The sequence below is a fragment of the Uloborus diversus genome, chromosome 8 (genome assembly GCF_026930045.1).
Source record: "Uloborus diversus isolate 005 chromosome 8, Udiv.v.3.1, whole genome shotgun sequence".
Taxonomy (NCBI): domain Eukaryota; kingdom Metazoa; phylum Arthropoda; class Arachnida; order Araneae; family Uloboridae; genus Uloborus; species Uloborus diversus.
Window position 1 is genome coordinate 130,127,322 of NC_072738.1, and position 27,321 is coordinate 130,154,642.

The 27,321-nt window shown below is 31.2% G+C and overlaps 1 protein-coding gene across 1 annotated transcript in view; it reads right to left on the reverse strand.

Moving 5' to 3' along the window:
- LOC129227505 (uncharacterized) overlaps positions 1 to 26,918 on the reverse strand; it is a 50,712-nt gene extending 23,794 nt beyond the window's left edge. Inside the window, exons 1-4 of the mRNA XM_054862081.1 lie at positions 26,704 to 26,918; positions 23,196 to 23,296; positions 15,450 to 16,197; positions 7,888 to 8,063 (exon numbers count right to left, since the gene is read on the reverse strand). Coding sequence (XP_054718056.1) covers positions 7,888 to 8,063; positions 15,450 to 16,197; positions 23,196 to 23,294 — 1,023 coding nt within the window. The 5' untranslated portion in view covers positions 23,295 to 23,296; positions 26,704 to 26,918. The remainder of the gene's footprint in view (positions 1 to 7,887; positions 8,064 to 15,449; positions 16,198 to 23,195; positions 23,297 to 26,703) is intronic.
- Positions 26,919 to 27,321: the final 403 nt, after the last annotated feature.

Sequence of the window (27,321 nt, forward strand, 5' to 3'; positions counted from 1 at the left end):
TTATGACAGTGAAATGTCATCCATATGTCCTGCTCTGTAGTTAAAATTTACTTGTTCAAAAGAATCTTAACATATTTTCATCACCATTTGTTTTCTACCATTGAATATGCATGAAAGAAAAACATTAATCACAAAAAGATCATATATATATATATATATATATATATAAGAAATGATTATGATGAATTATTATGAAAATTATTCTCTCGAGAAGTAAAATTTCCGGAAATTTTGAAGTAGTGGAAAAAAACCGTTTTTTTACCGTTTTTTTCGGAAAAAATTGGAAAAAAAAATAAAAAAATTGATTTTTTAATGAATAAAAATAGGGTTTCTTAATAGCTCTGTGTTTCTTGGAACATATAAAGGGTTAAGCTTTAAAAAATATATACAATCCACAAATCTTCTTTTTGTGCTTGACAGAAGTACACATAAAAATAAGATTAAATAAGGAAAAAAAAACCCTTTTTGTTTTATAACTGAGAGCTTTCTTTGTGAAACACCATCAGAAATGAACCAAGTCGTCGTGCAGCCAATATTATTGGGTAAGGTGTGTCTAATCATAACAATTACATTTTCAGTTTTAGATTGCCTGTGAAACTTAAAATAATATTTGTATTTTTTTTCAAACATGATTGATATTGTTTAAAACAAAAATAAGTATGATTTCTAGAGACGTACCGAGTAGCACTTTGGCCGAGTAGCCGAGTACCGAGTACTCGGCCTTTCACTACTCGGCCGAGTACCGAGTTACCGAGTACTCGGCATTTCACTACTCGGCCTAGTTAACAAGTACCAATTATGTTTTAAGAAGAACCACTGACACACACATGATCAATTTTGAACTTATTGGAATAATAGTATAGACCTCTTTGTCCACATAAAAGTTTTTAAAACTGAATTCCTGCTGAAATTTAATTTTGCATTACTTAAAAAATTTTGTTTATATCAAAAATTTTACAAAAAAAAATTATTTTTTAAATCAAAAATAAATAAATAAAACGTATGATTAATCAAGATGGAATTAAGACAAACTATACCAATCTATTTTAGTTCTAGTCCGCCAAACATAAATAATTTTTAAAAGCAAATAAAACAAATATGCAGGAACACTGCACACACGTGTTTCTGCGTTACAAGGAATGCCCTTATCAGTGCATAAAATGAGCTAAAGAATGTTAAGACATTCGACAAAAAAATCCGACTTTTGTCGGATGCCTTTAAATCTACAAGCTCACATTTTGTGCACTGAAAAAGGAATTCCCTGTAACGCCAAAACACGTGTTTGCAGTGTTCCTGCACTATGCTTTTAACGTTGTTTTATTTCCCTTTTTTTAAGCGAAGGAATTTTTATATTTCGAATAACTAATTTTTGTTTGTAACAAAGATCTATTTTTAATATAAAAATTCTATATTTTCTGTACTTTTTTTTTTTTTTTTTGCACAATTTTTAATAAATAAGTTTTATTAACTTTGGGGACAGTAAAATCAAGATTTATTCCATTAAAGCATTAAAAACTTCATTATTCTCAAAATTTAAATTTGACTTGTAAGTGATTGCAGAATATTAAATATGCTTGCACTTTTTTATAAATTTTAATGTCTGTCTTGGACAATATTTAATTTTTTGCAACTACTCGGTATTGGCCGAGTATCTAATCAAAATTTGGCCGAGTACCGAGTGCTGGGCAAATTGGCCAAGTATGCCGAGTACCGAGTAGTTACCGAGTACTCGGTACATCTCTAATGATTTCCCTTCCTTACAATGTAACTTTACTGTCTGAAATTGAAATCTATCGAGTTTTAATTTTTTCCAGCCAATCAAAGTCCAAATCAAAACTAAATTGGTTTTTCTTTTTCTTTCCAATAGAAACCCCAAACCAAAACTGCGTAATGGTTTCTAAAGCTGAACCGAAACTTAAACTGGAGTTTCAGTTTATTCATACGGCCATTCTAAGCACAGTAGTATAAGTAGTCATACCTGCACTTTTGAACAAAACTGGGTTATTATAACCAAGTTTTTCTCTGTTTCGTATTTTACTTAATAAATAAAATGTTTTGGGGTCATTTGATCAGGAACTATTTTTTTTTAAATCTGAGAAAAAAAAGGCATCGGAAACATATATTGAACTCAACTGCAGATTCCATGTTTGTGCTTAACACGGCAGTATACAGGGTGCGGGGGGAAAAAAAACCTCGGACAAACATTGCATCATCAAACGGAAGTAATGTAATTTTATGTTAATGAGTTTCTTATTTATTTTTGTCTCTCACTTAATTGTAAAATAATTTACAATATATCTCCTAGTTTACGTATTGTTTTTCCGTTTCCTTACAATTTTAAGCAAAAGACCTGCTATTTTAAAGTTGTTTAACCAAGCCAGGGTTCATACTGTATTTGGATGAAAAAATTCCATGACTTTTCCAGGACTTTTTCATGACTTCATGAAAATGTTCATGACCTTGTTACCTGAAGAGTACTATTTAATATCAAACTTGGCAATTTTTTTTTTTTTTTTAAACTGAGCATCAGCAAAACTTTTATGTGAATGCCTTGATTGAAAAAATATCAGTGTACACCTAAAAAACTTAATAATCCTTACCTGTTTTCATCATATAAGTTTAAGTTAAGTAAAACTACAGTGAATGATGCTTAAATGTCGACTATTTTTTTATAAACAGTCAGAATGATAATGATTGGGGAAAAGGTTGAATGAATCATTACTAAGTTTCAATAAATTTGCTTCAAAAGTTGCTTTTTAGTGTCAACTTGACAATTTTTTGGTTCTTTAAAATAAAGCCACATTCTTTAATTCATGTTTCTAAACCAGATATTTATTTAAAAAAAATAAAAACATTTCATAGTAAATAAATCTTTTGATTTAAATGTACTTGTTTACTTATTTGTACATTTTCAAATGCATATAAATTAATAGGTTCAGAAATTCCAGAACATGTTTGAATAATGACACTGAACGTACCAGTGGGTCGCATGGATTAATTTTGCGGGTCATATATTGGGCACTACTGTTTTTGAGCATTAGAATTCCCCTATTTCTGTATTCTATCGCATGACTAAAGATTGTCCAAAACCTTCAACAAATTGAGATAAACTCTGATAAATTTTAAAATAAAGATTTAGGAGTGATGGAAACAAACTTAGATGCAATATTTTTTGAGATCATTCAATTTTCCAGTTTAAATAGTTTTCATGGTACAATACTTAATCACTCAAAATTTCTAATACTCTTTTTAGCTACTGTTATTTTTTCCCAGAACATTTTTCCATGACTGAAAATAAATTTCCATGACTTAGACTGAAAATTTCAATTTTCCATGACTTTTCCAGGTCTGAAATTTGCTTTTTTTCCCCCATGACTTTCCAGGATTTTCATGACCCATACGAACCCTGCCAAGCAGAACGACAGTTTGTTTGCTTGTTGTGCCTTGGCAAACATTATTTGATGCGTTATGCCGCTTCAAGTGACTTGGAAATGATACTCGATGTCTCGTAAAAATACAAAAACGAACAATAAATATTTCAGTTAATCGTCAGATCATCCCAAATTGAGTTCAATGAAAAAAAAAAAAATCCTTGGGTTTCCGCGAGAGAAGTCGTTTGTAAGATGGGGAATTTGTGTCTGATAAGTGCGACTAAGGACAAAAACAGTTCAAACAGAAGTTTTACGCGTTCCAAAAAGTTCACAGATGCCAGAAACATTTGAGACGGGTCGCAAGTTCACGCTGGAAGAGGGGGGGGGGGACACCTTTCTTTGATTTACCGTTCAACTAGCTCATAGCCCCCAGAATAATAGGATTTAGTCTGTAGTAGAGATGAAAACAGTCGGGAAAAAACCGGAAAATTTCCGAAAAAAAACGGAAAAAAAACTGTTTTTTTCCGAAGGAATAAATTTCCGCTTCGGAAAAATTGAAAAAAAAAAAAAAAAATGAATTTTTTCAACTTTTCAGGGTTTTAATTGAAATTTTCAGCAAAAAGTGATTAGAAAATTTTGCCACTTAAATTCTGATGCAATTCCACCCGCTCCCGTTTTATGTTAAAATACTGTCTAACCTTAAAGCAAGTTTTTGTATGATAATATAATTTGCATATAGATCAAAAAACGTTTTTGCAAAAAAGCTTAAACCAATAACCTTAGTGAAGAATTTATTTTCTTTCTTCATGAAACAAACAAGCATAACATCAACCACAAAATGTGCAAATCAAATGTACAGGGTGCGGTAAAAAAAACCCGGGCAAGCAAATTTTCCATGAAACTTTATTTAAAATGAATAAATTAACAAAACACAAAAAATAACAATATGAGTAGACCTTTAGCAATCAATACATTTAATTGGTTTCAAGCTAGCAGCCTTTTGCAGTAATACAGAGATGCAACTGCTTATTGAATTTTTCATTCAAGGCCCACAAGTCCTTTAATCAATCCTATTCCCTATAAAGCAATTGGTTTAGAGAGTTCAAACTTACGTGTAGCTTAGGGCAGACTTTCGACTCCTAAATGTGCTATACAGTGTAATAAATGGGATTGAGGTCTAGCGAGTAGAGCGTCAACTCAAAAGATAATATCATGTCAAAAAGAAAAGCGCCTTGTCTTTTTGCCCATATGAATCGGTGTGGAGTTCAAGCAAAATGTCTAGTTTACGTTGCTGAAGTGTTCTTAGGCCTACAGAAGTACAATAACTTCTAAAATGTCCTTCTGGTTCACTTTTTGATTCATTTTACAGCCCTCATCCACAAAAAACTAGAGATTTTTTTTCGCTTGTGCTGATTCCATCACAGACCAAGCCTGACTTCGGATTTTGATGATATTTAACATTTTTTAAGGTGCTCGGCTACAAACCAATTCTTATTGTTCTGGGGGATATGAGCTGGTTGAATAATATCTCTTTCAGCGTGGCGTTGCAGCCCGTCTCAAACGTTTTTGGGATCTTTGGAGTCATACAAATGCCTGAACTTTTTGGAACTCATAATACTTCTGTTCGAGCTGTTTTTTTCCTTCGTCGCACTTATCGGTTACAAATTCCCATCTTACAAACGACTGCTCTCATGGAAACCCAAGGATTTCATTGAACTCACTTTTGGATGACCTTACGATTAACTCAAATGTTCATTTTGTCAACTTTCCAGACATCGACGATCATTTCCAAGCCACTCGAAACGACATACCATTTCAAATACTGTTTGCCGGGGCACAACAAGCAAATGAACTGTCGTTTTAATTGGTTAAACAACTTAAAATAGCAGGTATTTTATTTAAAATTGTAAAGAAAACCGAAAAACAATACATAAACTAGGAAATATATTGCAAACTATTTTCTAATCAAGTGAGAGACAAAAGTAAATTAAGCACTTATTAAAATGAAATTACCTTCCTTCCATTCGATGATACAATTTTCGTCTGAAATTTTTTTTGCCGCACCCTGTATACTGCCGTGCTAAGCAAAAAAAGTGGAATTTGACGTTGGGCTCAAGCTGAGATATTGTGTTTTAAAGTTTGGCTCTTTTCCATATATTTGATTCAGATTTCTTTTTTTTTCTTTTTTAAGTTCTTGATCAAATGATCCTAAAACATTTTATTTATTATATAAAATACGAAACAGAGAACAACTTGTTCTAATAACACGGTTTTGTTCAAAATTGCTAGTATGACTACTTTTACTACTGTGCTTAGCACGGCCATATGAATAAACTGAAACTCTAGTTTAAGTTTTGGTTCAGCTTATAAAAAACCAATTTAGTTTTGATTTGGACTTAGACTGGGTTGGAAAAAATCAAAACTCAATAGCTTTTATTTTCAGACAGTAACATTGTATTATTTTTCTTTCAAAAAAAAAAAAAAAAAAAAAAAAAAAAAAATCATGTTTGAAAGTCAAAAATTTCAATTAATATTTCAAGTTTCAAAGGCAATCTAAAATATAAAATGTAATTTTTATGATTAGACACACATAACCCAACATGAACGGTTGAATGATGACCGGACTTATTTCTGGTGTTTGACCATGAAAGCTCTCAGTTATAAAACAAAAAGGTTTTTTTCTAATTAATCTTACCTTTATGTGTATTTTTGTCAAGCAGAAAAAGAAGTTGTGTGGATAGCATATATTTTTTAATGCTTAACCCTTTATATGTTCCAAGAAACACAGAGCTATTAAGAAACCCTAATTTTATTCATAACAAAATCGAAATTTCCATTTTTTCCAAATTTTCCCGAAAAAAACTGGTAAAAAACCGTTTTTTTTCCACCACCAAAATTTCCGGAAATTTTACATCTCTAGTCTGTAGACACTCCAAACACCTCAGAAAATGTTAAACATTGTTAAAATCCAAAGTTAGGCTTTGTCTGTGATGGAATCAGCACAATGACAAAAAATCTCTGGGTGTTTTGTGGATGAGAACCATTAAATGAATCAAAAAATGTACTAGGACATTTTAGAAGCTGTTGTACTTCTATGGACCTAAGAGCACACTGCAGAGCAATGTGGACTAGACATTTCAATTTGATTCCACACCTGTTCATATTGCCAAAAAGACAAAAGTGGTGCAAGGCGCATTGTTTTTGACATGATATCATCTTTAGAGTGGCCGCTCTACTCACTAGACCTCAATCCCATTTATTACACTGTGTGACCTATTTTAGAGTCAAAGGTCTTCCCTAAACTACACATAAATTTGGACTCTCTAAACCAACTGCTATATAGGGAATAGGATTGATAAAAGGACTTAAGGGGCCCTTGAATGAAAATTTCAATAAGCAATTGAAGCTCTGTATTACTTCAAAAGGCGGCAGTTTGAAATCAATTAATTTATTGATTGCTTCTCATATTATTATTTTTTGTGTTTGGTTAATTTATTCATTTTTAATAAAGTTACATGAAAAATTACTTGGTCAGTAAGGACATTCTTTTTTTTTTTGCTAAAAGTAGTTTCTTGATCTATATGTAAATTATATTATCATACAACAACTTGCTTTATCTAAGTTAGGCTGTATTTTAACATACAAGAAGGGAGTGGCATCAGCATTTAAGTATGAGAATTTTCTGATCACTTTTAGAGGAAAATTTCAATTAAAACTTTCTGAAAAGTTGAAAAAATTCATTTTTTCCGGAGTGGAAATTAACCCCTTTGGAAAAAAACGTTTTTTTCTGTTGTTTTTTTAAGGAATTTTTCCGTTTTTTTTCCAACTGTTTTCATCTCTACTTATAATATATATCATGATAAACCTAGCAATTGAAAGTTTTTGATAGAAATAAATGCTACAAAGCTACACATGTAACTCGTAGTACTTTCAAAAATCACTGCCTTAAAATGTAAAGTTTTTTCTGCAGGTGATTTGTTTCTAAACGTACCTAAGCTTTTAAAAGAGCAGCGTTTTAGCTTGTCCTTTGGGTTTGGGTCAAATCAATCAAAAAAAAAAAAAAAAAAAAGAAAGATTCCAATTTGACCATTGCAAATTTTCACAAAGCTTTCTGAATTCTTACTCTCTGACATCTGAACAATAAAAACTTAAATACAGCCCTAAATTAACCATTAAGTTAAAATTCAGAATCCAATGTTTTAAAACAATAAAACTGCATGCCTCACATGCTGAAAGGAATTGCTATCTATCAATAAAACCAAACAAAATTTAAAAATTAATTTTTTTGAAAAAATAAAAACAAGTTTCCCTACAGTATTTTTAACTACTTTTAGAATTTCAAAACATTTATAAAGTCTTAAAACTCTAACGAATCACATGTTACTTTATTACACTTCAATTTGTCTTCTTACGCAGAACAACATTTTATAAATCAAGATGGGTTTCAACAGGTACTATAATAAATTAAATAACATATCTTCAACATTTTGCTTCTTTTTAGGAGAACAATTCGTACCATTTGATCAGAATTCGAAGTCCAAGTACCTTTGGCCCAGTGAACTCTATGCTCGTCACGAATTATATCAACAAAAGTTAAATTTTCTTTTTCATAATGAAATCTGCATTCATCTGCAGATAAGAATTCAGTAGCAACTCCAAGAGCATCTCCTATAACAGCTCCATAAATTAAACCTAAATTAAATAAATGATATGTTATTAAGTATCAAAAATAACACTTGGCTTTGAAGAAAGTTATCTGCTTTAACAGGGATTGCGCTAAGGATTTTTGAATTGTTCGCCAGTAAATTAGCCAAATTTTTAAAGTGTTAGCCAAATTTCCAAAATCTTAGTCCAAGACTAACTTTTCTCATTTTAATGTATTTTTGTCTGCAGAAATATTTAATCAGAGAGTGAAGTATAACTTAATTTTTGACAATTTTCTGAGGATAAGGACGGGTATATCCAGGAATTTTTGTCCGTTTTTAGGAATTTTGAGAGAAAAAAAAATGCAAATTAAGTACAGTTTTTCCACAAATCATATGTAATTTTTCAAAGGAAAAATGGCTAAAAACAACTTAGAGTGATATTTATAATTCTTAAAAATATTTGAGAGTAGAAATAAAAGCTTTTAATAAAGTAAAAACTCCATTCCTTTCTTACTCCATTGTTTCAGACATCAAACACAATGAAACTAACGCGCCATCCAATAAAGCATCTGCCAACGATTTCTACTCGGTAGCAACTCTGCGCCCTTGATATCTGATCAGTGAGAGGCAAACGTCATCCTTCCAGCGATCCGATGGACGGTAACGCTCCGATCCGATTCTAACGCGCGTGCGCGCACCCCATTCTACTCGGAGTGGTCTGAGGATAAAACAACTTTCAGTGATTGCTAGCCTGGGAGTTTTGTGAAAGGTTCGTTTTTAGGGGTCGGAATTTTGAGAAGGGTCCGTTTTTAGGGGTCCGAATTTTGTGAACGAACCTATTTTTTATCTAGATTGACATTTGAAGGGAGATTTTTTTTCTTCTGTGTATATTTTGGAGAAATTTCTGTTCGCCAATAAATTCGCCAAATTCGAATTTTATTCGCCGAATTTACGATTTTATCGCATTTGGCGCGTTGGCGAATGCTTAACGCGGTCCCTGTTTAATATATAGTATTTAAATACAATATTCAAAGCATGAAATCAAAAGCAACATCTAAGGAAAAATAAAGTCTTTTGTTCAAAAAATATGTTTAATAACTTTAAGGTTTCACAGCTATCTCACAGCTCAAAATTGTTTCTTACTTATGAATTAGAACTTAGATTTTAGGTAAAAATAAAAATACCTAAATAAAATAGAGAGTGTGTGTTTAGTTTAACAAACATAATATACCTAATCTTATTTATAAAAATCCAGTGTCCGTATGTTTGCTACCCCAAAAATTGGGAAGCAGTCAATGGATTCACTTTAAATTTTTACGCAATGTTCATTTTGTGTAGAAGAGTACCCGCAAAATCTTTTTATCCCCAAAATTCTTAGCATTTGGCAACAGGGTTCATACACTTGTGGTTAAAAAAAATTCCCTGAATGTTCCAGGCTTTTCAGGTTGTTTTTTAGAAAATTGCAGGATACTCGCTTCATTCAAAATTAAGTTTAAAAAGCAATATTTAAAAAATAATTTTAATTCTTTAAAGTAGCAATGCCGAAGAACTGAAATTTTCCCCCTTTGATTTCAAAAAAATAAATCTAAGATTTGAAAATATTGAAAAGAAAAAAAATCTTAGATTTTTTTAAAATTTCTTTTCTTTCTCAAAATTTTGAGTTTTTTTTTTCAAACAACTTTGTTCAAAATTGTTTTAATTGGTTTACTACTTGTTGACAACAAAGTACTTTCAACTTATTTTAGTGGTTATTTAATGTCACATGTCATGCGTAATATTAGCGTTTTGCTGTAGTCGCGCAGCAATCTTTTAGCATCCGCTTTTGGTTTACAATTCTTCTTTTTATTTTCTTATTAGTACATAACACAAAAAATATTGAGCTAAGTATAAAGCTATTTTTCAGTATAAATATTATTAATTTGTTGCATTGATCGGCATACCATATAATGCAAAATAACAAAAATCATCATCTACCAATAATCAACTTTTTTTTCTTTCGCATATTAAAGGATGATTTCATTAAAATTTAAATATTTTTTTCTCTAGAAAATTAATTTTTAAAAATTCATAATTTATTGCACATTTTAAAGTTACTTTCAATAGTTTACATTGAGATAAACATCCAATTCTGTTTTTGGAAGTTCACGTCTACTTCTATCGTGCAAACGATCAAATATGGTGATTAAGTGAAAAACTTAAGTAGATTTTTGAATTTGTATAATAATAGTATAATAAGTAGATTTTTGAATTTGTAGCATAAAGGTAGTTATAAAAAACTAATAATAATTAAAAAACTACAATTAAGACATAATAGTCAGTTTTTAGCACATAAGCGTCTAAATCAATTAGAATAAAAAAATGTTCTGAACATAAAATTTTGCATTTTTCCAAAAAATAACTATGAATTACAGTGCCCGCCACTAATAAAATCACTGGATTATAAAATCAGCCACTTTATAAAATCAAATCTGGAAGAACAGAATCATTACTATATCAAAACATGTTAGAATTATCCTTTAATAAAATCATCCTTGCCGTTTTATAAAATCAAACTATTGGAGAGCATATGTTAATTCTTCTCTGAATAGAAACAGGATTTTATTATTTTTTTTTCAAGGGATTTAAAGTAGTGCAGCACTAATAAAATAACGATTTCCACATTAAACAAGAACGAAAATAAAAAAAAGGTGAAGGTTGTACGTTTTTTTTCTTGGGGAGTTGAATGAAAAAAAAAGAAGAAGAAGAAGAAGAATGAAGCAGCCACAAGAGAACTGTTTCAGAGCCAGATATTAAGTTGGTGCTGCCTGTTTCCACTTCGCAGATCTGTTTCGACTTGCAGCCCTGCTCACTGACCACTGAATTTTAATCAGTTTGTACTCATTCAGCTATCTACGGGGCTGACAGTTCATTTTTACAATTGAGTTAAAATTGTTAGCTTTCAAGTCGTGACGATTTGAGTGTGAAAGATTAATTTGAAATTTTGAATAAGTATGACAAGCTTCCTAAATATAGTTAGTGTGATGCTGCAATTAAATTAGGGATTTCTCAATCTTTACTTTCAAATTCTCTTACTCAGACAACAATAAGTCAATATTTTTAAGACCCTTGTGAAATTTCAAAAATGTACCTTATGTAAGTTAAAATGTCAACTGTATTTTGCAACTGAACTAAAATAATACAATACAACTAGAATAAAAATAAAATACAATTAAATCGTAATTTATTTCTTTTTTAGAGTATTTATACTTAAAAACCTTTTTTTTTTCAGTGCATGTGTGCCGGTTTATAAAATCAGCCGCTTTATAAAATCAAATGTCCTCAGAACGAATGTGATTTTAATAAGCGGCAGGCACTGTATCCGGGGAAAAATGTCACATTTTGAGTTGTTTTTAATACTTTGCATTGCAATAAACATCCAATGCCATGGCGGCTACGCCCCCCCCCCAGAAAAAAAGATTAAAAAAAAAATTTGTAGCATGAAAATATATTTTTTTAAAAATAAATCTTCATGAAACTACAATTCAGTTGAAAAATTTTTAGCACATTTGCATCCAAGGCAATAAGGGTAACATTAAGTCTAAAGAACAAAATTTTTTCAGTTCTCAAGAAAATTATTTAAAATAATAATAAAATTTAAAAAAAAAATGCAGCACATTTTGCATTATTTTCATTAGTTTGCAATTAAAGAAAACATCAAATTCTGCTTTAATTTTTGAAAATTAGGCATTTAGGATCGTGTCTACTTCTATCTTGTGAACAAACAAAAATGGCGTTTCACACGTTGCTGAAAAGACTTTCCGATCGAAAAAACGATTTTACCCGATCGACCCTCCCATCTTCAAGCTTGTGCTTCCAAAGCAGTAAATTGTCATCTTCCCTGTTGAGTGTGTGCATAATTCCTGTTCACTCAAGGAATTTTTTTCTTGGGAACTATTGAGGGTCAAAAATGGCGGCTGCGGAAGTTTTTTTGGGTCGCCACTTTTTGAGCAATCACGATTGCTTATTGTTCTCATTTGACAATCCTTGACGTTGTGGTTCCTTTTTCAGCTTGGACCAGCAGCACCACTGCCCACCGGCGCCACGGCTGCTCTGGTCCTGAGCACTGTCCTCCGGAATCCACTTCTGCTGGGTGGTGGCCTCCTTGTCCTACACACGCATGTTTATGCACCCTCGCCTACACGCACGTGCCTTTACACACATACCACCCAGGAGGAGGGACATGCTTGGGGGGGGGGAGTCATTTCTAGAAACAATAACTCTAATGAGTAGGGTCTTGTCGCAACTCGTGATTGTGAAAAACATAATTTGAATTCAAAGTTTCAGAATTCAAATTAGAGTTGATTGGAGGAAGAGGGTCACAGGTTTTTTTTTAATTCTTAGCGTCATTTTTCCTCAAAATTTTTACATTTTTTAAAGGAAACATCGATAAAAATGAAGATTAGATCTCATAGAACAAAATTCCCTGGGAAAAATAGGAAATTTTTTTGGGGGGCAAATTTGGAAAATTCCCTGACATTTTGACCAGTGTCATTTTTCCTGACAATTCCAAGTTTTCTCAGAGTGTACGAATCCTGGGCAAGGTTAAACTTAGAAATTACATTGTGTCTGACATTTATGTCTAACTAATGATTTATATGTATTTTTGCCAATTGTTAAGCAAGAACTAAGTAAATATTTAACCCATTGCCGAAGGACAATAAGACATTCAGTCTTTTCACTCGTGTAATATCTAAAAACATTGTTTTCAATTGGATTTCTTAGAGGCTTAAATAAAAAACCAATTATATCTGAGAAATGAATTATTGAATTTTAGCCTATTGTTAAGAGAGAACTGAAATAAATACAGTAGAACCTCGATTATCTGAGTTAATTGGGATCGCTAGTGCCTTGGATGTCGGAATTCTTGTTTAATAAAAAATTTATATAAAAACTTGTCAGAATCATAAATTTTATTAATTAAAAATACGATTGAATATTCATAAAAGATGGACACATAAAAAGTAATGTTTTACAATTTAAAAATAAAAATGGAAAATAACTTGTAGTACTTTTTAAAAAGTCAATTGAATTTTTTTTAGCCATTCCAAGTTAAATATTGAAAGATGCATTAAAAAACACATTTCCAGAAAATATTTTTATTTTCAAATTGAAAAATCCTCATCTGATTAAATTTATGTTATTTTTTGAAAATTATCAGCTCGGTTAACAGAAACCTTGGTTAACCGAAGCTCGGATAATCGAGGTTCTACTGTATTAAGTTTATTGCTAAAGGACAAGAAGAAACTCAGCCATTTTAATCATTTGTTTTAAAATGTCTCAAATGTTTATGATTTTAACAGCAAATTTAGAACTACATTACATTGACAACATTCAACATATACAATAGTGATATGTTTAATGTTATCAATCGCTTATATGTTATCAAAATCATCGCAAGTGTCGCAAAGTGAATAAGCAAAGAATACTGTATTAATAATTTTAGACAGTGATGAAAAATGTTTCAATATAGCAACAAGACTTAGTAAGACAAGTATATAACATAAATAGAAAAGTACTATTATTCAAGTATTTGTGGATTTTTACCAAATAATATGCTGTAACAAGGCTTGAAAATCTGGAAATTTTAACATGCGGAAATCTCTGGTTAAACTGCATATTAATAAAAACATAGCAAACTATACAATTGATATACTGATGAAAAATTAACTTCAAAAACATATCTGCATTAAACACTTTTTATTTATTTTATGTATGAGTCATTCTCCAGAAAATGTAACTTTTGAACACAAATATTTTTCCATTTTGAAACCCTTTGTTTTCTTCTTTTTCATTCTTACATGAAAGTGTTACGTACTAGAAGTAACTATAAACAAAGGCGCAGCTAAGTTCAAACTATTTTACTCATAAATGATATTTAAAAAAAAAGCTTGTTCATGGAAATAAAAAAAAGGGGAAAACCTTTTAATGTTTAAAAATCGAGGCAACTTAATATCAAAGTAGCAATTTTGTTAATTGTGCAAACAATGAACTATTTCAATGATTAGCGGGAATCCAACATTAAGCTCTCTTAATTAAAGTACAGCTTAATTAGTAGTTATCCTTTTAGTCCAAATGTGTGTTAAAAATAGTATTTAGTAAATTTGAGAATATACTGGCAAATTATAATTTTGGTAGAATGCCTAAGATTGATGTATTTTCCCTCAATCATTTATTTTCACCTCAGAAATAATAACATTGATAAGATCTGTCATGGAGGTGAGATTCATGGAGGTGAGGAATTTTCCATTAATATGGGACGAATAGATGCATTTTTCAGGGAAATATTTTTTTTCTTTGTTGCTACAATCTGCACATGTTAAGCACACGAAAACATGTTCACTTCTTTTTTACATTAATTTACATTCCTGAAATTCAAGTTCACATAGGTGATAAATCACAATAATTACACTTAGTTTTTAAAACAAAATCTATCTTTTTGTTTTTTGACAAAAATCTCACAACTTTTTTATGGTTGAAAATAAACAAAGGGTCTCCCTTGTATTATGGAAAATAAAATTTGATGTCAATTACTGCCACGTGTTAATGAGGAATGGCATTTTGTGTTTAGGCAACAAATGTGGGAATTTTTTTGTGGACATGACTCCTTTTCCTATTAAAACAAACTGCAACACAATGTTAAAAAAATAAATATACTTAAACAATAAGTATTTGGGACACTTGTGAAAGGAATAGTAAATAAATAAGTATATGCTTTTAATTGAACAAGTTATTAAGAAACATAAACAGTCACACAAGGTGTGTGACATTCCACGGAGGTGAGAATTCACATGTTGTGAACCAAAAATATACTAAAATAAAAATTATTGTTAAAAAAGAGTTGGCAGGTTGAAATAGATATAGTTTTGATGAAATTAAAAAGCATTGTTAAATGAATTTTTCCTTAAAGTTTTTACTGTAAAAGGCGTGTGACAGAGAAGTTACACTTTTTGAAGAATGACTCGTATAAATAAATGTGACATTGTGAAAATGAAATGTGTCTATGTCAACTCTTTGTAAAAATGGTGGTAGAATGTTTATGAAGTAAGAAAATCATTCTCAAATGTCTAAATATGGCATACATGTGAAAGCTGCAGGTGTTTTTTTCCCAATAAAATTACAAAATATTAATTTTTTAGAAAAGTATTTTTTCATTAATTATTTACATGCCTGACTGGGCATGTAAGGGAAAAAAATTCATGCCCAACTTGAATTTTTTACGTGCCTTAGGATATTAAGCAAAGTAATTTTCAAGTCCTGAATTTACAATATTATACTTTGAATACAATTCATTTTACAGAGATAAAATCCTTAATATTAAAAAACTATTTTCATGCTATTAAACAAAAAAGTTGGAAAAACAAATCATTAACTAACAAAGATTCAAAGCTAATACCTATTATTCTATCTCTCAGTTCGCCAGGGTGGAGCTGTGTAGCATCATATGGAGGCAACAAAGGTGTTCGTATACGACTAGCAGTGTTCATTGTTTCTGTTTGAGCTTGAACATATTGTGCACGAGCAGAATCAGCATTAGGAATTGATGTTTGTACTACATTTCCATGAACTCTAGGAAAAACATTGATTTTCTTCTCAATCTTAGTTAAAACTTTGCCAGAAGCTAGCTGCTTTAGAAATTTTATTGTCTGTGCAGATCCACTATCACACACATGTTGTGGTGGCTGTGATTCACAGTAGTTTGATCCCGCAAGTAAACTTTCAATAGTGTCACTGAAGCCCAAAGATTTTGGCAAGTATGTTAGATTGTTATTGGCAACATTGAGCTTCTTTAAGGATTCCATTTCACCGATGGTTTCAGGCAACTCTTCCAAGTTATTATATGACAAATCTATTTTTTGAAGTTTCACCAAACGAGTAAGATTTAAAGGAATAGATTTCAAACAATTATGTGCTAGTAAAAGTTCTTTCAAGTGAAACAACAGCCCAATGCTGTCAGGGAGTGAAGATATTTTGTTATAACTGAGATTCATGAATGACAAATGAGGTAATCTAAGAGGCAATTCAGCAGGTAGAGTTGTGAGACAGTTGAAAGATAAATTAATTCTTTCATGAAGAGAGATAGAATTTGTTATAGTTTGAGGTAGTTCAGTCAAGCACTTGTAAGAGTATTCTCCATTAATATGCTAGAAGAAAGAAAATTGAGGTTAAAAAAATTTTGCTTTAAGTACATAAGACACATTTACCATAAATACTCGCGTTTAAGTCGATTTCGCATATAAATTGGCTCCCTAACTTCTAAGTGGGAAATTCGTAAAAATCGAAAACCGGCGTATAATTTGAGCCCCTACTTTTTGAAAAAAATCGAGAAAGGTTTGCCCCAATTTTTGAACATACAAACGTTATTAAAGAAAAGGAAAATGAAATGTAATGAACATTATTATGTTAAAAAAAAGTTCAACTTTTTTTTTCTTTTGAACAAAGAAGATTCATTCCTGCAACCTGCAATCGTAGATAGGTAAGATTTCTAAATATTTGACAGCGCGCAAGAGAAACATAATACTGTCTGCCCCGCTTAATCAAATAATGTTGGTGCCAAGAAATATTATTCAATTCAGCAGGGTATTTCATCAAGTGGGGAAATTTTGCTTACCTTTCTAAAATGACAACATTTAGCTTAAAACGTAATAACAGGGGTCTGTCCAGGATTTTTCACAAGGTCCGTTTTTTGTGAAAAATCAAATAATTTTGTGAAAAATGAATTAATTTTGTGAAAAATGAATTAATTTTGTAAAAAATCAAAAAATTTCGCAAAAAAAAAAAAAAATTGTTAAAACGAAATTTTAGAATTTAGAGATGCCACAAACTGCATCAATTAAACTTAAAGCAGGCGTCTGTCCAGGATTTTTCACAAGGTCCGTTTTTTGTGAAAAATCATTTATTTTTGTAAAAAATCAATTTTGTAAAAAATCAAATTTTGCAAAAATTTTTTTTTGTAAAAATTAAATTTTTGAATTTTGAGATGGCGCAAACTTCATCATTGACACTTAATGTTGAGTGTTTTCCCTCTTTTCTGTTGGGAATATCATTCTTGAGTGTTTTTCGAGTATGGGAGGGCGGCATCGCTCTTTGGGAGATGGGTATCCCTCAAGTATTAATATTTATTTACCATTCTACATTATGTTAAATTATACTAAAAATGTTATATGTATAGTATTTAAAAGAATTGTAATAAAGAAATTCAGGCAGGGGTTCAGCATTTAACTTTTTGAACCAAGACATTGTTAAAAAAGACAAAATTTCGCTTAAAATTTATAAACTCCATGATTTTTACAAAAATAAACAAATATTTTAATTCTTTACCTCTTAACAAAGCGTACTAAACATCGAAAATTTGAAAAATCAGATTCCTATAGCGGATGCAAACAGATCGCAATCCTCAAAGTAAAAACATCAAAAGTACGAAAACGGCTTGTAAAATAAATATTTCTCATAAAATTATTTTAGAATTGCACTTTAGAGTCCTATGATAAACACTTCATTAATGTCTGGACACAGTTGAATCAAAATAAATAAATAAATAAAAAATAAACCATCGATTCCGCATTTAAATTTTTGACTCATAAAAGAAAATGGAATTCCGCTTTAAAAACTTAAAATGAGCGTTGTTACAAAAATAAAGAGACTTTTCATTTATTTGCATCCTAATAAAGCGAAGTTAGCTTCAAAAAAGAATAAAGTAGGATTCTCATATCGAATCTAAAAAGATTGCGCTTTTCAAAATGTAGACATCTAAAGAAAAAAACAATGAAAAAGAGTCCATTTAAAATTAATTATCCTTTTTAGCTTCGAAAATTCAAACCCATATAACTTTCTTCCAAAATATCAATTAAACATCACCCCGCCAAACGCTAAGTGGCGATAAGTTTAAAGTTGGTAATCCTATCTGAAGCGATCACATCCCTCCCCCAACTATCCTTTGCAGTTCTAAGTTCATTTCTCTGTATATTATTGTTTATTAAATCATGAGCAGGGAGAAAAGTGCTTACGATTAACTTTTTCAGAGAAGTTTGCAACAACACCGCTGCATAAAACAAACAAGCAAAATTATAAACCAAACTGACTTTCAGCTGTTAATTTCTTTCATAGAAATCAACAACAAGCATTATATTTATTTGGCCTTAGTAGTTATTTATCGCTTGCAGGAGCCTCATAAGAGCGCCTTTTTTTTCTTTTGCAAAATTAGCAGATTTTGTATAAGTTAATATCTCTAATTAAACTTTAAAAAAGGTTCCAAACATCATCGTTGGAAATATGCTGCGTTATTTTGACTTGAGATTTGCTCTTCCAATAAACAATTTGTGAAAGATCCGTTTTTGTTTGTCAGAATTTTGTGAAGGGTCCGTTTTGGTTGATCGGGATTTTGTGAAAGGTCCGTTTTGGCTGATCGGGATTTTGTGAAAGGTCCGTTTTGGTTGGTCGGGATTTTGTGAAAGGTCCGTTTTGGTTGATCAGATTTTTGTGAAGGGTCCGTTAACGGACCCAAATTTCCTCTGGCCAGACCCCTGCTTAAAGTTGAGTGTTTTCCTCTTCTATGACGAGAAAATCATTCTGGATTTTTTTTCCTGATATTTGGCGGGGGGGGGGGGGGGGGGGGCATCGCTCTTTCAAGTATCAATATTTATCTACCATTCTGCATTATGTTAAATTATACTAGATATATTTCTGTACAGTATTTAAAATAAATGTAACAAAAATAGAAATAAATAAAACAAAATTCAGAATAGGGTTCAGCATTCAACGTTTTGACCCAAGACACTCTTAAAAAGCACAGAATTTCGTTTAAAACTTATAAATTCCGTGATTTTAACAAAAATAAAAAGATATTTCAATTGTTTACCTCTTAACAAAGCGCAATAATCATCAAAAATTCGAAAAATCGGATTCCCATAGCGGATGCAAAGAGATCGCAATTCTCAAAGTGAAGGCATCAAAAGTATAAAAACGGCTTGTAAAAGAAATATTTTTGATAAAATTATTTTAAATTGCATTTTAGAGTCCTATGATAACATATCATTAATATCTGAACACAGTTGACCCCCCCCCCCCCCAAAAAAAATAATAAAATAAAATAAACCATCTAGTCAGCATTTTAATTTTTGACTCATAACAGAAAATGGAATTTTGCTTTAAAAACTTGAAATGAGAGTTCTAACAGAAACAAAGAGACTTTTCATTTATTTGAATCCTAATAAGCCAAGTTAGCTTGAATAAAGAACAAAATATGATTCTCATATCGGATGTTAAAAGATTGCATTTTTCAAAATGTAGACATCTAAAGAAAAAAAAAACGGTAATTAAAAGAGTTTATTTAAAGTTAATCATCCTTGTTAGCATCCAAAAATCAAAACACATATAATTTTCTCCCAAATTAAACATTGCGCACCCCAAAAACGCAAATATTGACAAGCCCACAAAATGATGAGAATATTTTCTAATCAAGTCATTATTAAAGGTTCAACGCCAGACCAGACGCTAAGTGGTGATAGTTTTGAAGTTGGTAACCCTATCTGAAGCGATCATATTTTTTCCTCACCCTTACTATCCCTTTGCAGTTCTAAGTTCATTTCGCAGATATATATTATTATTGTTTATTAAATCATGAGTGGAGAAAAGTGGTGCTTACCAATGCCTTTTCAGAAAAGTTTACAACACCGCTGCTAATTAGCTGTGATAAAACAAACAACCATTATATTTATTTGACAGTAGCAATTATTTATCACTTGCAGGAGCATCACAAGAGTGCCGATTTTTTCTTTCTTTTTTTCAAAATTAGCTGATTTTGTATACAGTCCAGTCCCGACTTATGCGAGGGATTACAGGAGGGATGCGTTCCAAGACAACTGGCGTAAGTCGGAATTTCGCGTTGTGGAACAAGGTATGTTTAGTAATTTTTTATAAGCATACCCAATTGTTTCAGACGTTTGTACACATTCCTCATATTGTTTCAAACCATTTATTAACTATATATTGCAGTGTCTTTTACAAAGAACCGACATTTTCTGTATTTTAGAAAAAGCATTATTATTTGACATAAAATTTTGTAATTTAGCACAAAATCAATGATTAATGGGGGAGAGAAACTTAAAATAAAGCAGTATGGGGTACTTACAGTATGTACACTACAGTATTACTATAGCACTTAACAGTATAGATATAGTAAATATATTTATAATTTAAAAAATGAAGAAGGTTTATGCAGCGGGATCAGAATGTATTTTATTAACGTTCATATGTAATATGAAAAAAAAAAGTTAAGAATCGGAGCGGTTATTTGTATAAACTAAAGCAAAGCGTTGTTTAGACTAATACAGTGGGTGAACGTCCACTTTCAGTGATGCTAAAGGTATGAAAGTCCATTCACAAAACCAATATTTAGTGTCAACAAAGCCCATTCTAACTCTACGCCGCTCTTTTCCGAAAAATTTCATGTTGCAGGCGAGTAATTTGTGTCCGCACTAAAAAATTCATTACTCATGAAAAACTCGCGTTACAGCCATTTCGCGTAAGTCGGATCACGTTGTAGCAGGATCCGACTGTAAGCTGATTCCTCTAATTTGACTTAAAAAAAGGTTCCAAAAATTATCGGTTTATGCACAGAAATATGCGTTATTTTGCTTTCAGATTTGCTCTTTCAATAAATAATTTGTGACAGATCCGATCTTGTTTATCAGAATTTTGTGAAGGGTCCGTTTTGTTTGATCGGGATTTTGTGAAAGGCCCGTTTTGTTTGATCGGGATTATGTGAAAGGTCCGTTTTGGTTGATCGGATTTTTGTGAAGGGTCCGTTAATGGACCCAAATATCCTCTGGCCAGACCCCTGAATAATAATAAAGCAGTTGCTATATAAATGAATTAACTAACATTATTGGCAAAAAGTGTTTGAAATAAGCTAAGTTAACAAAATAGTTTAATAATTAGTATATATATGTTACAAGTATGTATGAAAATTGTAATAAGTAACTTACAACTTGAGTTATGAAATCTTTGTTTTGGCACCTTTATTTAGTACATTATTTTTTTAAAAATTCCATAACAGTGGGTTGCTTGCTCAAAGTCTTTTGGGAACATATTTCTGAGTCTCCCCCCTTTTGTCTGCAGTATTTTACATTTAGTATTTATCAATTTATTATTGTCTAAAGTGTGTATATTTCTTTGTGGTATTATTATTATAGATTGCGCTACCTTTTTTTTGTAATGGCAAAGATAAAAGAATAGTGGAAATGATTTGAATAGAATATGAATGTTGTTTTTCTTGTCCCTTGTCAACAGAAAATATTACTTTTATTGATACGTTAATAACTGTTCTTACTTAATTTATTCTAAAAACATTTCAGCAAAAATATTTGCGAATGATGATCAGTATTATTCAATTATCCAGGGAAATTATTCAATAAAGCGGGGATCTTTAACACTGTGGTTCCGGGAGGTTTTATTCGTATTCGTAAGCGGGGTATTTGTTTATCCGCTACCTGATTAAGCAGGCCTGACAGTACTAACATTTAAAATCAAAATGTTGAAAATTTAACAAAATATGAATATTTCAAGCAATTAAATTTTCACTGTGCATGCACAAAAAATAGCAACCTATAACTTTCATAATTTAATGCTTAAGTAAGTCTCCCGACTCATAATAAAATTCTAGTTCAATATCTTAAAAATATAAAAAGATATCAGCAATCTAATAACTTCAATTTCAACAATTCTTGGATAGGCGATGAATTGTGAGGGATTTTGCGCAATAATCTCTTTTTATCATGAATTACACCGAGTGATTTCTAGGAAGAGTTGCAAATTTCCGAATGACCCTTTACAATTCGTTGCCCAGTTGCCTATCCAAGAATTATAGTGTACAATTATCTATATTGGAAAAAAGACAGCTGTAAGGATGTCACCATTGTAAGGAAATACCAATAAAGGTTTTGATTCAAGGAATCTTTCCAAAATTTATTCGAATTGGAGTCCTATAAAACTGTTGGAAATCAGAGATGATTTTAGAGAAAAGATGGGATTCAAACTGCCTCTCAGAAAAATTTGAAATTGCTGTTCCAAAAATGAAGTTTTAAATGATCTTTGCTTATACTGGAAAGTGAGGAGGTTTCAGTTAGCATTTGAGTTAGTCCTAAGTTAACATTTTGAACTTGGTTTCTGTTGTAAATGGTTCTGTCTTACAAATGCATTTACAGGTCTTATTTGGCAACATTAAGGAGAAGGGAAGGGATTCCAAAAACAAAAGTTTATGCAATCGTCAATGATGCTAGGGAAATAAGGGAAATTTCTGGGGCTCTCCCTGATTTTTTTTACATTGAAGTTCTTCAAATGCAATTGCAGGCCATTTTTGATGACATAAGGAAAGGAATAGGATCTAGAACACTCTTACAGAATTTTTCGAAATAGTAGCTCCAAAAACCCAATTAATATTTAGTTTACTTATACAGGGTGGAGATTCGGAGACCTAATAAGAGTTGCAATATTTGTTTAGTTGGAAACACACACAAAAAAAAAAAAAAAAAAAAAAAAAAAATTGATATGCTTTGAATGACTGTTATAGAGGAAGATTATCTAGTCTTAAATTAAATATGGTAGAATTTCGAAAGAGCATCAAAATTCAGGAGTTTGAAGGGCTCTTTAAAAAAAAAAAGAAAAATCTTAAAGGAAGGAGTATTAGAGGAGTTTCAAGGAATGCACAAAGCCTGGTTTTGGATTAAAATTATTGACCATCTTTGTCAATAATGTGGTTCATTTATAATATTATTTTAATAAATATTTAAAACAAAGGACCTACAGTTTTTAGAAATTAAATAAATATTTCTTAAAACAAGCTTAACTGGATAAAATTTTATTAATGAACTTAAAATTAAGTAATTTAACTAAAATAGGATCTCTCTACATAAAAACATTAAGGATTAAATTAGGTATTAAACTGGAATAAGACATTATTGGTGGAATAATTTTGTACACTTATTTTGGTTGTTATGCAACACAAAGCAGTTATAAACAGTGAATCAGATTTTAACTGTGACAAAAAGAAATGGTAAAGAAATTGGAAAATTCATTGGAAAAAAAATTAACATATATTTTATACACATAAATTTAAAAAAACACACCATAAAACATATAATACCTTACAAAATCCTTTGTAATCAACTGCAACACTCAAGTCTAGCTCCTCTCTTTCATCATCTCTTACAGGCTCTAATTCATGCATTTCAACATTTCCCATGCCTATTAGATATAAACAGACATATATTACCTGAACAAAACTAATTTTACAAGATAAATGTACAAAACTATGCTGAAAAATTTGAGGTGTACTGATTCCAATGTTTTGTTCAACATAAAGGAATTAAAGCCAGGATGCTACTCAGCATTCCTCCCCCTTTTTTTAGAGTAAATTTTCCCATAATTTTCCTAGTTTCAAAGAAACAAACAGATCTCTACTTTATAATAAACTTTGCTAAAAAAAATCAGGAGAAACATAGCTTTTTTGATATGTTAACTAAGATCAGCACAAGTGGCCAGGCTCATCCTTTTTAGAATTCTTCCATGGAGCAAAGGGTAAGTATTCAATACATATTATTACTTATTTTTTGAAAATGCATAAAAAAGATTAGTTTTTCGAAGCCAGAAAGGAGGAGATGGGGGACAGTTGCCAATCCAGATTTTTCCAAATGAAGGCTTTTATACGACCGTACAGTAGTGCTCCTGCAATGTTAGTGAACCTTCAATGCAAAAAGGTTGTATCCCTCCAAATGTATATTTTATTATTACTGTTATCATTATTATTTCTAACGACAAAAACCGTCCAATCCAAATGTTAACTTCCAGGGGTCAATCCAGACCCTAATTGGGTCCGCTTTGCTGCCCCTTCACAAAAGCCCCCATCGTAAAAGCAGCCCCTTACACAAAATTCCACATCAAACTAGTATGTTGTGGCCATCACGAAACTTTCTTCTATATATATATATATTTTTTTTTATGATCCCTCCCCATGCTTGATGAGGAATCAATATTCCCAACAAAAACAAAATTTCACATGAAAAAACTTGACGACCATTCCAATGTCTGAATTATTGCAAAAGCAAAGCAAAAAGCGAAAAATAAAAGTTATTTTAAAAGCCTTGCTTAAATTAATTAAAAATATTTTATTTATCAACAAACGTAAGATGGCAACAGTTAAAAATTTTAAATCATTGAGATAATATTTCCGATCATTTCCATACAATTAAAATCACGAGAAATACGCAGACGACAATCTATTACGATTTATCTTTCCTATTGTTGCATTAATAAAGCTATTTTAATTCGCAAAAAAAAAAAATAAAATAAATCAACACCTCTTGGAGCAATTGGGGTCCAAATTGAACCAAAGCCTGTTTACATATGGATTCACATATATTCCAAATTTCAACCAGAACGCAGCATTACTTCTTGAGATAGGGCACTCACAATGGAAAAAAAGAACGGGTGATTGCGCTACGCCCTTTTTAGCAGTTGACACCAAAATAAAATCAGCTCTTATACCCACTAAGGGCTACTTGCCAATAAATTTTTCTTTCATTCCGTTCATTATTTCTTGAGATACAGCAGTCACAATTGACGACAAAAAACGTTCTATAGCTCAACCCCCGTTTGAGTTATTGACACCAAAATTGAATCAGCACCTGTTCCTGTTAATGGCAACATATGGACCAAATTTTGTTTGATTCCGCCAGTTACTTCCTGAGGAATAGCAAGCACGCGTAACTCAAAAAACGTCCCATTGCTCCACCCCCCTTGGAGGGATTCGCGCCAAAAACCAATGGGCACAAGTTCACATAGCGGCACATATGTGTACCAAATTTTGTTCGATTTCATGCGGTAGTTTCTGCTGTAGAGCGGCCACAAAAAACTGGTCACACACAGACGTAACACACACACACACAGACAGACATTTTCCAAAAATAGTCGAAATGGACTCAGCACACCTCAAAACGTTCGAATCCGTCAAAATTCGAAATTCGAAAATTTGCACGAATCCAATACTTTCTTATATATATTAGATATAGAAGAAATAAAAAGCAGCTCCTTTCACAAAAATTTGCATCATAAAAGCAGCCTTTAAACCATAAACTTATTTTACAACAATGCAGAAATTACCGCTAATATTTTGGCTGGTTTATTTTGCTTTGATGACCAAATATTTCTAAATTATATATATATTTCACAGGGTGTCCTACTGACACAAAAATGAAGATTTTTTCACTCTGTGAATCGATTTTTGTGTACCTAAATACAGTAAACTCTTGATTATCCATGGAATAGGGTGGTACGATAACCGCGGAAAATCCGAATAGGTAAAAAGCGATACTTAGTGTATGCAATAGATAAACAATATTGACACCCACACATTCATTCAAATTATAACTAAAAACATTGCTACATTGCATCTACTAACATTGAATATTAAAAATATATGTAAAATCTAAAAGCGAACAACATAATCACAAGTTTAAAAAAAAAATGTCAAAGAATCCGTGGATAATCTGACCGGCGATAATCGGGAATTCACTCTACCTTTTTTCAATATTTTTATTGCTTGGAAGAATATTATAATATTATTCAACATTATACCAGATTTTTCGAGGAAAAAAAAACATAGTATACATTTAAGTTTTTACCTGATATTACTTTTTTAAAGGGAAAAAAATGGGAATTCACGATCATAATTTCTTTTTCACAAAAATAAGAAAAATTAACCAAAAGTTTTTCTTTACCAAATGGGGAAGCAAAAAATAAAACCTGGATCAATCTCTGCCTTCAACTGTTGCACAATGCTCATGAAAATGTTTGCGTCACTTGTATTTGTAAACTTAAGATTTTTTTCATCACAATGTGGAAGTTTCCGAGGGTGATTTTTTCAGCAACATACAGAAATTGATTTCAGACAGAATCATACAGAATTTGATCACAATTCAACATAAGGATAAAACTGTCTAAAATATCACACACCGCATGTGGGATACCAAGTCAAACTGATTTCTAAGTGGCATAGCACTTTCCATATCAATGATGCTAAAAAAAAATCATTCTATCAAAAACATTCTTAAGCCAGGAGCTTTTATCGCTTACCTCATAGAAGTACTAAATACTCTTTATATTTTTCTGACATACCTAGGCATTTCACGGTATTTTTTGACATTTGTGTAGAGTCCATAACGTGACCTTTTTTGCCATAACTTTTTAATTTACCGTTTGATTTGCGAATTATTTTAATTTGAGTTGGTTTGTTGGTAGGAAAAGCTCAAAATAAAATAATTTGCTAATCAAAAAGTAAATTAAAAAGTTATGGGAAAAAAAGGTCATGTTACGGATTCTACATAAATGTCAAAAATACTGTAAAATGACCCTATTATTAAAATTTTAGGTTTAACTTGATATCTAGCAACCCAAAACAGGCACCATTCCCAGTTAATTCTGATCAGTGAAGCTCTACTGTATTATTATTATTACCTACTTTACCTAGTAATATAAAACACTAGCCTTCCAAAAAAAAAAAAACATTTGTAGTTAAAATTCCATAAAGAAAAATATAAATATGACACTAGATTTCAAAACTAAATTGTATGTTAGCGTTACCAATAATTTCTTACTTGATGATGCAGCTATGAGTGAACGTCAGCTATATGGAACTTTTACTGATTTTGAAAATATAATTTGTGCAAAATTTGATTGGTACGGTTTCAGCTTGCAGATGCTTTTTCTTCTTCATTATTAGTTACAAAAATATGAGTCTTGAAACATAAAAAAGAGCTCCATCCAAAACAATCTGAATGAAAATGGTGGCAGATATTCATCGAGTCTTCCCCTGGAAAAAAAAGAACATTAAAACTAAGTGAGATAAAAAGCTGAGAGATTTTGATAACTAAGACTCTTGGCCTTGGCATACTTTTAAGTTGTCACCAAATTGTTCAAAGCCAAAACCAAGGTGCTAATGTAGCCAAAATAAAAAATATTGCTGAAATGGTGATGGAAGGAAAATCTCAATTTATCAAACTAGACTCACACAAAAACACATAATGAGTGAAGAAAATAATTGATAAAATTTGTATTTTTTAAATGTAAACATAAATAGTTCAAATCACAGAAAGTTGCAGCCAATTAGCCAGGGAAGGAGTAAAACTGTATGCACAATACTGACTGCCCGGTTATGACATCCAGAGATTGCAGTTTCATTCTAGTTTTGGACTCATCAGTTTGACATAATCAAT